Source organism: Vicugna pacos, chromosome 9 (genome assembly GCF_048564905.1).
Source record: "Vicugna pacos chromosome 9, VicPac4, whole genome shotgun sequence".
NCBI lineage: Eukaryota > Metazoa > Chordata > Mammalia > Artiodactyla > Camelidae > Vicugna > Vicugna pacos.
Window position 1 is genome coordinate 51,448,467 of NC_132995.1, and position 15,040 is coordinate 51,463,506.

At 49.7% G+C, this 15,040-nt stretch overlaps 1 protein-coding gene across 3 annotated transcripts in view; it reads left to right on the plus strand.

Annotated features, from left to right (window-relative positions):
* PLCG2 (phospholipase C gamma 2) overlaps positions 1 to 15,040 on the plus strand; it is a 139,441-nt gene that overhangs the window by 82,696 nt on the left and 41,705 nt on the right. For all 3 annotated transcript variants that reach the window (XM_072967808.1, XM_072967810.1, XM_072967809.1), the window contains exons 13-21: positions 96 to 216; positions 666 to 834; positions 4,013 to 4,117; positions 5,128 to 5,217; positions 5,823 to 5,998; positions 6,785 to 6,985; positions 7,880 to 7,999; positions 12,090 to 12,270; positions 13,663 to 13,734. In XM_072967808.1, coding sequence (XP_072823909.1) covers positions 96 to 216; positions 666 to 834; positions 4,013 to 4,117; positions 5,128 to 5,217; positions 5,823 to 5,998; positions 6,785 to 6,985; positions 7,880 to 7,999; positions 12,090 to 12,270; positions 13,663 to 13,734 — 1,235 coding nt within the window. The remainder of the gene's footprint in view (positions 1 to 95; positions 217 to 665; positions 835 to 4,012; positions 4,118 to 5,127; positions 5,218 to 5,822; positions 5,999 to 6,784; positions 6,986 to 7,879; positions 8,000 to 12,089; positions 12,271 to 13,662; positions 13,735 to 15,040) is intronic.

Genomic DNA, 15,040 nt, shown 5'->3' on the forward strand with positions numbered 1-15,040 from the left:
GGCACGGCTGTCACCTGGGCAGCGTGTTGGCCGTTGGTGGACGAGGGAGGTGGAGGGTGCCGGGCAGGTGCTGAGGCTGCACGTGTCCCCGTCAGTGGACTGCTGGGACGGGCCGGACGGAAAACCCATCATCTACCACGGCTGGACGCGGACCACCAAGATCAAGTTTGATGACGTCGTGCAGGCCATCAAAGACCATGCCTTTGTCACCTCGAGGTTGGTGGGGCTGATTTTCTGGGGAAGGCAGCTGCTGGTGGACAGACAGACACATAGACACACAGATGGACCCCACATAGACACTCACACACAGGGATATAGCTCCACATACAGACACCCCTAGCCAGACTCACCCTCACACCCCCATAGACACACACACAGACACTCCCCCAGACACCACCCCCAGATACACACACAGACACCCTCCCTTCCCCCACATCACACAGACACACAGACAGCCCCCACTCAACCTTGGCGCCATCTTGGCCAAAGTCACTGCCAACAAGTCCTCAGCTGAGTGTTGGCGCCCCCTCCAGGCCACACATGCAGCCCCCCACCCCCACCCCCGCCGGCGGTTTTTGAGCTGGGAGGAGGCTGGCACTGGAAAACCCTGTGTCTGGGTGGGTGGCCTCTGCCCTTGCTGAGCCCCCACCCCCCGCCTCCTGCAGCTTCCCGGTGATCCTGTCCATCGAGGAGCACTGCTGTGTGGAGCAGCAGCGCCACATGGCCAGGGTGTTCAAGGAGGTGTTTGGCGACCTACTGCTGACTAAGCCCACGGAGGCCAGTGCCGACCAGCTGCCCTCGCCCAGCCAGCTGCGGGAGAAGATTATCATCAAGGTGGGGCCCGGGGGCCATCATTCACGCGGGAGGGCCGGCGGCTCAGCACGCAGACTCTGGTCCTGCCGCCCGGGCTCCTGCCGTTCTCGCTAACTTTGCCCCTGACCCCGGGCAAGGTCATTTAATCTCCTGATGCCTCTGTGTCCTCGCTGTCTGGGGCTTCCTGACAGAACCCACGTTGTGAGCGTAATGTGAAAGGATGTGTGCAGAGGGCTTGGAACTGTGCCTGTCCTGTAACGGGTGCTGTCTTCAGTCACTATCGCCCTTTCGTTTTCTTGGCCAGCCCTTACCCTGTCCCTCTCTGGGTCAGGTACTTGTAAGGGGCTGGGGGTGTTCCAACGATCCAGGCTCTTTTCTTGCCCTGGAGAGCCCCCAGTCTAGTGTGAGAGGGCGACTAGGGGTGGACAGTTGCCCCAAGGGCTGCAGGCACCATGGGGTGATGGGGGTGTCAGGGGCCGTGGGGAGGGAGGACCGATAGCTATACCATGGATGCCACGGAGCAGGGTGCTGTTTGGGCATGTGTATTACAAGGATCAAGAGACCAGGTGGATGACATCTTAAAGCATGTGAATTCAAGCCTCGTGTGAGGGAGAGTGTTCTAGGAGCTTGGAGCGTGGTCCACGAGGTTGTCCAGGGACCTGGGATCCTCTCCAATTGTTCTGCAGTTTCCTAGGGAAAGGGTTTTCAGATGGGGTTCTGCAGACCCCCCCAAGAATCCACAGATAGAATTCGGGGCATAGTGGCATGTGAACTTTGGACAAAAATGCTGCCTCTTTATTTTTATTAACATGTAAGTAAAACTTAACATTTCCTTTCATTGTGAGTATTGGCAGTAAGCCACTTGAGGCTTTGTCACCAGCAGGAATCATGAATATTTTCATGTCATGTTTATGGTTGTTGCAAATATCTCAAAATAACGAGTGCTTGTCACTCCTTTGCAATTGTGGTGATTCTTAGATTTGCCTCTAGATCGTATGTAAGGTGTTAACAAAGCAGCACATCTATTAGTATGTTGCAAGTATTTTTTTTTTTACTATCTTAGTAATTGTATTTCAGTATAATTGGTTTCTCTGATAATTTTGTGCATTATAAACATTTTTCTGCAAAAGGGGTCCACAGTCTTCTGCAGACTTCAAAGGGGGTCCATGGCCCCAAACTGGTGAAGGCTCTGCCCTGGGGCTGCATCCTTGTGTGTGGTTGATGCTGGGCCGCAGGCGTGCTGAGCTCCAGCCTGCAGAAGGGGGACATGAGGGTTCCAGGGCGAGCGATTCCTGGCTGGCAAGTGGGACATCAGTTGGATGGTCCTGGTCTGTCCTGTTCCGTGGGTGAGAACTTAGTCACATGACCACACCACCTGCAGGGGGGCTGACTATGAATTCTCCAGCTGGGCAGTTATTGGCAGAAGGAGCCACATGGATTTCAGTGACAACTAGCAGGTTCTCAGGAAGAAGGATGGACAGGGGTTTACTAGTCAGAGAAGGGGGAATGCCTTTTGGGTTGGGGGAGTCACCTCCATAAGGGTAGGGTGGTGTGAACATGTGATAGATCCCCTACATTGTCACTGGGCCACCAGGATGCATTGGGGACATTCCCTACATGCCAGGAAGTCACCGTCAGGTGGGGAGATAGACCCCTCAAGAGAGAAGCACCAAATGGTGAAGAGGCTTTGGTCGAGGCCCATCCAGAGGGGAGGATGCTGGTGCCTTCGGGGACCAAAGTGCCAGCATAGTTGGAGGATTTGGCTAAGATTCTAGGGCACTTTTCACTGAGACGCCCAGGAAAGCGAAGGGTGCCTGGCAGGGGAGGGTCCATGGCTTCTCAGATTTGGTCACTGATTCCTCAAGGGACCTCACTGCATCTGTCTGTTCCCAGTTCACCTGTGGTGTCCCTCTGTTTCTGTTAGGACTGCTCTCTGCGTGTCCCCAGGGATTTCCCAGCTCTTGTTTTAAGGTGTGAAGGCTCCTTTTCGAGCATCCATTGCCCCACCTGTGGTACTTCTTGGCTCACCCCTTTCAATTTCAGGCACAGGGGGTGGAAATACATTTGTGACACAGTCATTGTGTGCTGCCCACTGGGCTAGGCAGGGGCATGAATGGTTTTCAGTCTCATCACAGCCCTGCAGGATGGGTCAGCCCAGGCCCCTAGCCCACTTGACAGATGTGGACACTGAGGTCTAGAGGTTGATTCAGCTGAGGTTACACAATTAGTTCCTGCCAAAGGTATAATTCAGGGCTGTTCAAAATGGAACATTTATGTCATGCTTCACTGTTTACAGGTATTTTGCATGCCTGTTGGCATACGGGGCCCAGCAGGGGCTGTCATTACTCCCATTTTCACAGGGGAAGTTACTGAGACTGATTGTCATGAATCCAAGGCCACACAGCTAGTAGGGTGGTGATGGGTCCTGAATTCAAGCCCAGGTCTGACTCCTGATCCTGAGTTCCTCCTGGCAGGTCGCCACAGCTGGGACTTATAAATGTGGGCCTAAGTGTGTGGTTATTACTCAACTCGGGTGGACAACATTGTTGTCATGATCTTCTTAGTCTTGCAGATGAGACATGTGAGGTTCAGAGACGTGTGGCCATCTGCCCAGGGTTGCACAGCTGGTAAAGTAGTCGCAGTGCTGTTTGCACCCAGGTCTTCTACATCTGCATCCCTCTTTGCCTTCCACTGCCCTTCACAGCCTTAGTCCCCTGGGCCGCCTGTGATCTTGCCTTTCCCTCTGGGTGCCAGAGCAGGCGGAGGCATCATTGATTCACTGAATATTTATTGGGCACTTACTATCTGCTTAGCTAGCACAGGAGATTCAACGGGAAACAAAACAAAGTCCCTGCCCTCATGGGGCTTCTGTTCTAGCAGGGAAGACGGACAGAAGACAGATACATAGATACACATAGAGCTAAGAATATGAAAATTAACTCAAGCAGCTAACAACTGACAGGATTGGGAAGGGGTAACGTGGGCTATTTTTAGATCTAGTTGTTAAGAGAATCTCCTCTGAGGAGGTGACCCTGTGTGCAGAGCTGAATGTAGTGAGAGAAGCCAGGCAGCGAGAACAGACAGTGCAAAGGCCCTGAGGTAGGATGATGCAAGTAGATGCTTGGCTGATATGGATGAATGTTTTCTGGCTCAAAGACCCTTGGGTCTCAGGGAGACTGGCTGTGTGTTTTTCCCTCAGCATAAGAAGCTGGGTCCCCGCGGCGACGTGGATGTCAACATGGAGGACAAGAAGGATGAGCACAAGCAGCAGGGTGAACTGTACATGTGGGATTCCATCGACCAGGTGGGTCTTCCCCCTCTTCTCAGAGCCTTGAATGCCCTGGGGCCTGCTGGAAGAGCTCCGAGAGCATTCCTGTCTTACTCCCATTTGGTGCCAAGCGAATTTGTCATTTTAATAAAGCTTTTCTTTTGTATTATTAATGTTTTATTCTCAAATAACTTTATAGTCAATGCAGCTTACTTATATATTCACACACACAAGTACAGAGGATTCTCTCACACTCTTCATCCACCTTCCCCAGATAGTAACATCCTCTGTACCCAGAGTGTAATGATCATAACCAGGAAATGAACTTTGGGTGCAATACTACCGACTAGTTTATGGGACCTTATTCCACTTTCACAGGTCTGTCCACTAATGCCCTTTTTCTGGTCCAGGATCTGATCCAGGATGCCACAATACAATTATTTGTGCTAAATCCTTAGTGTCCTCTGATCTGGGACAGTTCCATCAGAAACATTACTTTTTGATGAGAGTGTGGCAATTTGGCACTTCTCCTATTCCTTACCTTAACATGGAAATCCATTTGAATATATTTTTATGTGTCTATTTTTATAGCCTAGAAATAAACATTAAAAATGGTTAAAGTTCAAATAAAGAATGAAACCATAATTAAATGTTGAAGAAAGGGTCTCTAGACACACTGGCTGAGAAATCCTGAAAGTCTTCAAAAATAAATGAAATAGTAAAGGACAGCCATGAGGACACAAGATAATCCCATCATTTGAAACAGGCTTCAAATTAAGTAAATATGAAATACAAATTTGATATTATGTTGTACCTACCCTTAGACACAGTGAATAAAAAGGCCCTGAAAATGTCAAAAGAACCCCCCAATAAATAGACATTTTAAAAGAAAAGTTTCAAAGGGGATTGGATTCCATGAAACCTCTGTAAGTGGATACAACAGTGGGAAAGGTGAGTCCCCAGTGAATGCCAGGTGGGGGCCCTGAGGCCCAGAGTTGATGGGGAAGATCCTTTGGGGTTGAGCTAATGCTGGTTTCGTTTTCTAGAAATGGACTCGGCACTACTGTGCCATTGCTGATGCCAAGCTGTCCTTCAGCGATGACATTGAACAGAATGTGGAGGACGAACTGCCCCCGGTAGGTGGAGACCCCTTATGCTACCTCCTCTCATCCTGTGGCTGGCAGGCCTGGACATGCTCAGCCCCAGGAGCTGCCTCTTTGGGTACCAAGGCCTGCCTGGCTCTTCTCTGATTGGCTTGCTGGCTCAGGCACTTAACCAATGAGGTTCAAGGGTCTTCCCTGCACTCTGAATGGCTTGATTGGCCTGTGCTCCCTGGGGAAGATGCAGACATTTGGATGCTCTGTGCAGCCCCACCCACTGGTCTGGTTCCTGGCTTTGCTGCCCTCTCCCCACAGGCTGCTGGCCACGATTGGCACTGTTTCTTGAGTATAGCCCCCAGGGCATATGGCTCTCAGACTTACTGCACAATAGAGTTGAAGTCTATACTGAGGATCCCTAATCCTAGTCTCAGGACTCCAGCAGCTCACCACCAACAGAGGCTGTCAAGGGTGGGGTGGCAGGCAGGGAGGCTGGCTTCACAGACCTCGAGAGGTGAGGACAGACTAAGGCCAGCCTCAGTCTGTTGTCCAGTCCCCAAATCAGCCTACACAGTGGGACCAGTATGGTGATACTGCGGATCTGGTCCAGTTGTTCAGAAACCCCTCCTCTCTTTGTGGCCCAGGACATACCCCCCACAGAGCTGCATTTTGGGGAGAAGTGGTTCCACAAGAAGGTGGAGAAGAGGACGAGTGCGGAGAAGCTGCTGCAGGAATATTGCGCCGAGATGGGGGGCAAGGATGGGACCTTCTTGGTGCGGGAGAGCGAGACCTACCCCAATGACTACACCCTGTCCTTCTGGTAATGCACCTTGCCCAGGGCACACCTGCCTTCCCCTCGCAGCTGGCTCAATGAGGGGCTGTGTGGCAAGTGGTGTCAGCTCAGGCCAGACTGGGGTGGGGCTGAACCAGAATTCAGACTTCACTGAGTGAGCTGTGTCGGGTGGGACTCAGGTGAGGACTCAGGTGAGGCCCCAAAACCTTAGTAATCAAGATTAATGATATTTTAGTGCAATATTTTAAAATTGTAAAGCAGCCTGACAGAGCTGTGGTGAGGAGACAGAGAGCTTGCTCATTCATTCACTCATTCACTCACTCACTCACTCATGTATGCATTCATTCATTAAAAGATATTGATTGGGTGCTTGCTCTGTGCTCGGCACAGTGATTTAGCTGGGACCAGACAGACAGGGACCCTGTCCTGATGGAGATTAGAGTCTGGTGAGGGAGATGAAAAAGGAAGAATGGAAACGATACATAATTGTAGTTGTGACAAGTGCAATGAGAAACATGCAGAATGTTATGAAAGCCTGGAAGAGAGGGATCTAGTCTACCGTTGGGGGTGGTCAGGGAAGACTTCCTGAAAGAAGTGGTGTTTAAGTTGAAGCCTGAAGGATAAAAATTACAGTATTAACAACATACAAATAATAGTGATCACAGACACCTGTACAATGTGTACTATGTACCAGGCAGCATTCCAGGCACGTTCTGTGTGTCCTGTGTGAACCCGCCTGTGTTCTCTGTCACCCCGGGCGTGGGAAGGCCAGCCTGCCTGGCCTGGCCACTGATGTGGTCCCTCTCCCCACAGGCGGTCGGGCCGCGTCCAGCACTGCCGGATCCGCTCCACTATGGAGGGCGGGATCATGAAGTACTACCTGACTGACAACCTCATGTTCACCAGCATCTACGCCCTCATCCAGCACTACCGGGAGACGCACCTGCGCTGTGCCGAGTTCGAGCTCCGGCTGACTGACCCCGTGCCCAACCCCAACCCCCACGAGTCTAAGCCGTATGTGTGCCTGGGAGCTGGGGGCGCCACCCCAGGGGCGTGGTGGGGGGCAGAGGCCCACGCGGATGGGGTTCAGCACTGGAAATGCCAGCCTTGAGAGTGTGCTGGGGCGCAGATGTCCAGGATGCTCCTCACCCTGGCGCACTGGGGTCTCTCAGAGTTCCCTGGGGTGGCCAGTGTCCGAGTACCTCCTGTCTGTTTCTTATGCCCTATCTTCCCTTTCCTCTCCCTCCCTTTCTTCTACTTTACCTTCTTAGCCCTAAGGTCTTGGATTTTGATTTTTCAGAGGCTAATTTCGCCCGGTGTTACCTTGCTGCTTGTCGGAGCTCATTTCTGTTGGTCTGAAACCAAAAGATAGTTGTAAAGTGAATGTTAGTTATGCCTTGCCAAGGGTTAAGTAGTTCTGAAAAGAAAATAACTTTTAAGTAGAGGCTGCTGAGATGCACATTTCTGAGGAATCTGTGCAGCCATGATGATTGTAGTTTTCACTTTCCTTGTCTGTATTCAAATGGACTGCCTTAGAAACTGCTATTTCACGTCTTTAGAAACAACCAGAATCCCTTTAAACCCTCTTCCCTGAGTTCTCTGCCTCCAGTTTTCTGAGACAGAGCAGTGACTGGGCCACCCTCTGATGCTTGGGTCATTGGCAGGAGTGGGAGTAAAGATAAAAGTTGACTTATTCTCTTGTGCTCCAGGCAGACCCTCTACAAGAGCGTGTCTGGGTGGTCTATTAAAAAATTGCTGTCTTCAGAGGTGTTTTTGGAGGGGGAGGCCCCCTGTAATTTCCGTGGTGGTTTCTGGGGCCTATTTCAGGCATCCTGGGAACCCAGTTTCCCCCTTCACTGCCAGTCTCAGCGGTCTCTCCCTTGGCTGTTTCCCGGCCTTGTGCTGCAGGTGGTACTACGATGGACTGAGTCGTGGAGAAGCAGAGGACATGCTGATGAGGGTTCCCCGGGACGGGGCCTTCCTGATCCGGAAGCGGGAAGGTACTGACTCCTATGCCATCACCTTCAGGTAAGCCCGTGGGCCGGAGCCCATCACCTGTTCTCCAGAGACTGCTTGGGAAGGGCAGGTGTGAAGAACGAGGGGGACCTGCTGGTGGAGGCTGAGCTCAGTGTCCTCTCCCCAGGGTGTCAACCATGATGATGACAATAATAGTAATAGCAAAAGTAGTGCTCCCTAATGTGCGCTTCAGCGTGCCGGGCACTGGTCTGTGTTCTCGAGAGTAATGTGTTCTGTATCAACTCATTTCACCTTCCATCAACTCTCTGGGGGTCAGCATGACCATGATCCCTGTTTTTCAAAGGAGGAAACTGAGGCCCAGAGAGATTAAATGACTTGCTGAAACACGCAGCCAGTAAGTGGTGGAGCTGGAATTCCGTCCTAGGCAGCCCTGGCAACTTAGATGGGTGAGGCTCTAGATCTTGTGTCCTCCCTTTGACAGCTCATACCCCACTGCCAGTGGAAGGCCGTGTGGACCAACCACCTCCAGGACTGTGGTTCTTAAATTTTACCCCAAGACACCTGATCCCTCCAATTTTCACCAGCAACAATGTGGAAAGGGGTTCAGACCCAGTTCATCATACTGACCCTCCATCTCCCCATTCCCAGGGTTTCCCTGCATATTCTTTTTTCTCCCCCCATTTAAAAATAATTGAAATATAGTTGATTTACAGTGTTCCTGCATATTCTTGATGGTGGTTATAGAATGCTGACTACCATATATTCAGGTCTTAACTAATGTTCCAGATGCTGGGCTGCTTTCAGGGCCTCTCCTGATCACGTCCTTCACTGTTGCCCAAGACGGGCAGATCCAGCTATTGCCAGCAAGGAAATGGAGGCCCAGAGAGGTTCAGTGACCTCTCTAGGGCCACAGAGCCTCATTCAGCCCTGAGTCAGAATCTCAAGCTCAGTCCTGTCCATGTCCAACGCCTGCCCTCTTCACTGTGAGGTCTAAGCCAGAGGCTCGTGGGCCAAATCGGGCCTGTGGGTGTTTTGCTCAGTCTGTATGGGGATGTTAAAACCTGAGATGTTTTGGGCAGGAGGTTATAGCCCAGTGGTGGAGTGTCTGCTTAGCATGCACAGGGTCCTGGGTTCAATCCCCAGCATGTCCATTAAATACATAAATAACTAAACCTAATTACATGCTGCCCCCCCTAAAAGCAAAAAAAATTTAAAAATAAATAAAATAAAACCTGAAAAGTTCTACTGGGAAGTTCAGATTGCTTCTTATGAAAAATGGGAGGTGATGGAAGCTCTGGGCCCATGGTTCCGCGTGGTGGCGGTTGTTACCTACTGCACAGTAGGGGTCCTCATATGCTCCTGCCCTGTTGCCCTGGTCCACTCCCCTTGGCTACCATGCCAGGCTGCCCCTCTGGGCAATTGGGTTTGCCCCCTTCTCTCTCCTTAGCCCTGAGGTACTTTCTTAGGGGGGGTGGTGGTGATGGTCATTACCACTGCTACGTACTGAGGACCTACTGTGTGCCAGCTCCTCCCAGCATGGCTCTTTTGTACTGCCAACAGGGTTCTTGGCATTGACGTCTTTGCTCTTTTTCCCCAAAGCTCTTAGTGGTGCCTCTTCCCCCTGGATAGGAGTTGGGCGTGTTTAAGTGAGCCTCTGCTGTTCCAGGAACTGGGCTGGATGCTGGGAGTCACGTTGTGCTATAGCGTGTCATCAGGCAGGTTGCTTTTTGGTGCAAGTGACAGAAACCAAACTCAACAGCCGAAATAAAAAGTGAGGATTTACTGGCTAGAGGCTGAGGTGCTCAAGAGGTGAAACTGGTCTCCAACACGCTTGGATCCAAGCCTCATCTGCGACCCTCAGGAGACTAACTCTGAGCATGTTGGTGTGATGCTCCTTTGGCTTTGGTCTTGGCTGGGTTTTGCTTCGGGTGCCAGGACAGTGTCCAGCAGAGAGGTTGAGTCCTGTAGGTCCTCCCACTGGCCCCTGCTTGAGCCAGGTCACTTGATTCTGATTGGGCTCCCTTCACTGGAAGCATATGGATGAAGGATAGAGGGGCTCCCAGAGTGATGCTCAACTTACATACGTCCACCATGTTCTGTTTGTAAATCTGTCCTCCCCATGAGACTGGAGGCACCCTGAGAGCTAGAGGTTTTAAGTTTTAGGAATCAGTAAATGTTTGATAAGCACCTACTATGTGTCAGGCCTAGAAATACAGGTGTGATTAAAAACAGCCCAGCCCTGTTCTCATGAGGCCAGCGGTCTGATGGGGATGAGCTATGCCATCACATGACTCACAAATGACTCCTGTCCCTCCTTCCTCCCTCCCCCCACATATATTTGTGTGGTGCCAAGTGCCATTCTAGGCTCAGGGAACGTATACTGAACTTCTGGATAGATTTCCACAGGAGGGAAGCATTGCTTTCAGATCCATTCAAAGAGATGATGTTGTCTGGGTGTGATTGGTGGGAGGCGTCCTTCGATGGGACACGGGGCTTCTTAGCAAAGCTGCGACCTCAGGCGTTACCACCCAGTGTCTTGTAGCAACATAACTCCAGGAGGCTGGAAAGCTCAACTCATACTGTTCCTGCCTCCCTTTTTGATTCTTCTGTCTCTCAGGGAAGCCCATTTTGGCTTGGTTGGTTATATCTTCCCAACCATCCATTTATCAAGGACCTTCTGGGTGCTGGACACATTGCAAATGGCTCACCCTGGATTACCTAGTGGATAGCAGTCCTGACACCCACGGACAGGAACTGTGAGTCTCCTGCTCTGTGGATGAGGAGACCGAGGCTCTGTGAGGTTACTGGGGAAGGAGCCAGAACCTGACCCACTCCCTTAACCTAAACACCCCAGAGCCTCCCTGTCCTGGGGAGCTTTTTTATATAGTTTGATGATTAATTTTTAATTCAAATATATATTCTCCTTATAAAAAATTAAGACATTGCAGTGAAGGCTAAAGCTTCCTATAGTCCTTCCCAGCTCAGTCCTTGTTTTGGTAGAAAGTGCACAGTTTTCCAACTGGTGTCTCCCTCAAGACTTTAAATTTTTTACAAACATATGTATGTACCTGTAGAAAATCCGTAGTGCTGTTTTGCTAGTGGTATTCTGTTCCATTTTTGAAAAATACAAATGAGATCATATTGTAGTTCTACTTTGAAACTTATTTTTCTACTCAGCAGTATTTTTCTTTTTCTAAAATAAATATTTAATAACATATCAGTGCACATAAACTACTGAAGCAGAAGTCTTCTAGCATTTTTTTTACAGGACTTTTTGAAGAAATAGCTTAACAGGATGTATTTTTTAAAACAATAAAAAATATCTGCAAGGTGTAAAATTTTTAAAAGATGAGTAGGTTGCCCGTAGTAACTATGCTGTTACGGTTTTAAAGATGCCCTTGGCTGTAAAGTTAGGGTCAAAACTTGTTTTCCCACATATTTCTATTCTTACTGATGAAAGCTAACAAGACAGGATTCTATTCCGTTTTGGATTTTTTTCTGCCTCTTGTTTCAAACAGGAGAGGAAATAAAAGATTTGTTTTCCCATTTGGAAAAAAATTCCATTGTTGCACTCGTTCGGCCATTTAAGATAAAATTTAAGGATTTTGAGCATCAAGTCCCAGAGTTCTAGAGTAGAGATGGGTAAACATTTTCGATAAAGGATAAATAAGTATTTTAGGCCTTGCAGGTCCAACGGTCTGTGTTGCAGCTGCTCGGCTCTGCCGTTGGAGAGTGAAGCACACAGCCACAGGCAGTACAGAAATGGATGAACATTGCTGTGTTTCAATAAAACTTTATTTATAAAAGCAGGAGCGGGGCTGGACATCGTCTGTGGGCCATAGTTTGCTGGTCCTGAACTGGACACTAGGATGTTCCCCAAGTCAAGTCCTGTAGTTGGGGAGGAGGCAAAGGGCCAGAGGAGCTGGCTGGGGAGTCACTCCGCACTGCCTCTTCTGAGGCGCAGGGTTTTCCGTATCTGTTTTGCAAAGACACACAGCACTGTATTCCTTGGGAAGGCTGGACTCAGTTTATTTATCTGGTCCCTGGGATGGATGACTGGGTTGTTCCTACTTGGCGGGGCTTGTAAGGCTGTCCGCTGGCCGCCTGGATCTCGCGTGTCAGCCCCGTGTGTTCCCCGCAGGGCCAGGGGCAAGGTGAAGCACTGCCGCATCAACCGGGACGGCCGGCACTTCGTGCTGGGCACCTCCGCCTACTTCGAGAGCCTCGTGGAGCTGGTCAGCTACTACGAGAAGCATGCGCTGTACCGGAAGATGAGGCTGCGCTACCCCGTGACCCCCGAGCTCCTGGAGCGGTATAACATGGTAGGTGGCCACTCACTCGTGATCTGGTGGGATATCTTGTCCAAGGTTACCATTCATCTGTTGGTTCATTCAGCAAACCTTTATTGAGCACATATATGTGTCGCTCATGGCTCAAAATTGCACATAGTGGACTAAGACCCTCCCCTCATGCTCTTAAAGTCTAGTATAGGGGAGACAGGTAATAAACGAGATAAATTAAAAATACGCAGAGCACGTGTCTGATGGTGGGTGATATGTGCTACCGAGAAAAACACACTGAGCAGGTGGACAGGTGGGTGCAGGATGATGGGGAGGGGGCTGCAGTTCTCTCAGGTGTTCTGGAAGATCTTGCTGAAAAGGAAACATGTGGGCAGACACCAGAGGCGGGGAAGGAAAGAGCCTGCAGCTCTGAGGAGGAAGAAAGAACAGCAAGTGCAAAGGTCCTGAGGTGCAAGCGTGCCTGGAGACACAGAGAGGAAGCCGGTGTGGCTGGAACTGCATGAGCCAGGGTGTGACTAGGACTAGATGAGGCTAGAACTGCATGGTGGAGGGCCATTGTCAGACATGGGCTTGGGTTCTGAGCCATCAGAGGGTTCTGAGCAGGGAAGACAGCTGATCTAGTTACGACATCTCAGTTCCTATCAGATGGATTCATTAACTTACTGAAGAGATTTATTGTGCACCAGCCATGTGCTGGGAACTGTTGGAGATACTGGGAGTGCAGTGGAACAACATCTGTCCTTGGGAAACTTAGGTTCTAGAAAGGGGAGCTGGGTGACACACAGTCACATAAATAAGATGCCTTCAGACAGGGTGAGTTACAATGAAGAAAATAAAAGAGGATGGTGTGCTAGGGGGCGGGCCCTACGTTAAAAGAGGTTAGAGAGGCTGAGGAAGGTCTCTGGCAGAGGGTGAGAACAGGGAACCCAGGGGAGCTGTGAAGGAAGCCCGTTGTAGGTGGGGGAGCAGGCGTGACACCAGCTCTGGTGTAACTCTGAGGACAGAAATGTGGCCGGTGGGGCTGAAGCCCAACGAGAAAGGCAGAGGTAGGGCAGATCTTCTGTGTGTGCTGGAGAACGTTTACCCACTGCTCTGCGGAAAGAAGCCCTGGTTTGTGGCATTTGCCAATTTCTGTGGTGCACGTACTTCCATGGTGGCCAGTTTCAAGCTGCCGACATTGAATGTGGGCTTGTGACTTTACAGAGGAGCACAGCGCCTGGCACATGGTGGAGCAGCACCAGGGGCCTCTGTCATTTTGGGGAATTTCTTAACAGCTTCTTCCTGTCTCTACCGTGAGGTGAATAAACTGTGAGGTTTCAGCTCCTCTACTGGAGGGCAGGAAACCACGAGGATGCCTAGAATTTGTGTTTTAAGTAAGGACAGCTCCACTTACTTTTCTTCATTCTTTTCCAGGAAAGAGATGTCAACTCCCTCTATGACGTCAGCAGAATGTATGTGGACCCCAGTGAAATCAATCCTTCCATGGTACAGTGCCGACCTCAATTCCTACTGTTACCTAGTCCACTACATTGACGTGGAGTCTACCCCCTAGTCATCACTGGGCGAAGGAACATTCTGGAAAACTTAGCCAAAAAGTTTTTTAAAATTAATTATTATTACTTTTTTGTGAAGAAATGATGATTGACAGCATGACATCTGGTTTCAGGGGAGAGGTTAATAGAAATCCATCCAAATGCGACGGTGCCTTGCTAAAATTTTGAGGTTTGATGAACCACCTTTGGGCCAAACAGCTTCTAATTAAAAGTCTTTCAGATGTTTCTTGCTCTCTGAGCCGGTGGTGTTTATAAATTCCGTTTGGTTCAGTGACCTAGTCGCAGTGCGAACGCTATCTCACATTCCCACCCTGGCTCTCCTGCAATTTCATGCAGGTAGGGCTGGATTTTACTCTTAGCCTGCAGCTCCTGGTTTCATCTCAAATTTAGTCGGAGCCTGCCGAGGAAGAACGGTGGCGAATTTTCTGTTTGGGGGGGCCGTCTGCTACACGATTCAGGTACTGTTCTCACTTAGGAAGGGGCCCTGCTGGTGGGCTTCTGGAAGTCCAGAGAGATTTTTTTTTTTTAACTTACAATCCTTGGCCAATGCAAGTCCCTTTCAGCAAGAAACGAAGTCTTGAAAACTTGGAAACCGTGTGCGAAATGCATCGGGACTTAACTGAATAGCAGAAAGTTTTATTAGCAGTGAGATGCTTTGGTTATGAGAGTGCCGTGGCCTCGTGTCAGCTAGATGTCGGGATGGTGGAGGCCATGGTAAACTGAGGACTCTGCCCATCTCAAGGGCAGCTGCCCCCTCATTAGCAGTCGATGGTTGCTTTTCCAGAGAGCAGGTCAGGTCTTTTGATTTCTCAAGACAAGGCAGTGATCTGGATGTTTGATGTGAAATCTCCCCATTTTTAAATCCTGGCAACTAAACCAAGTTGTAGAGAAAGTCTTCTTACACTAAGTAAGCCAAGTAAAACGTGACTGCTTGCGGGATTAGATCTCAAACTGCCAGTCTGTGGTGAGTGCCTCAGGATAAAATTACTACTTTCATTGTGGTTGAAAAAATGATGTAAGAAAGTAAAAAAGAAAAACATTTTGAAAATAAGAAAAATAATCAGCTTTGTCTCACCGTATTAACACTATAGCTTTGTGCATTTTGGGGTGTTCTGTCCCTTCTGGTCTTTGTCCACCTGGAGATGTACTGTATAGTCACCACCAGCACCTGCCAATTTTATTTTGCTTTGTTCACTTGCTGCTTGGCTGTGGGTGAGTTTCTCCATTGCAGAACTTCT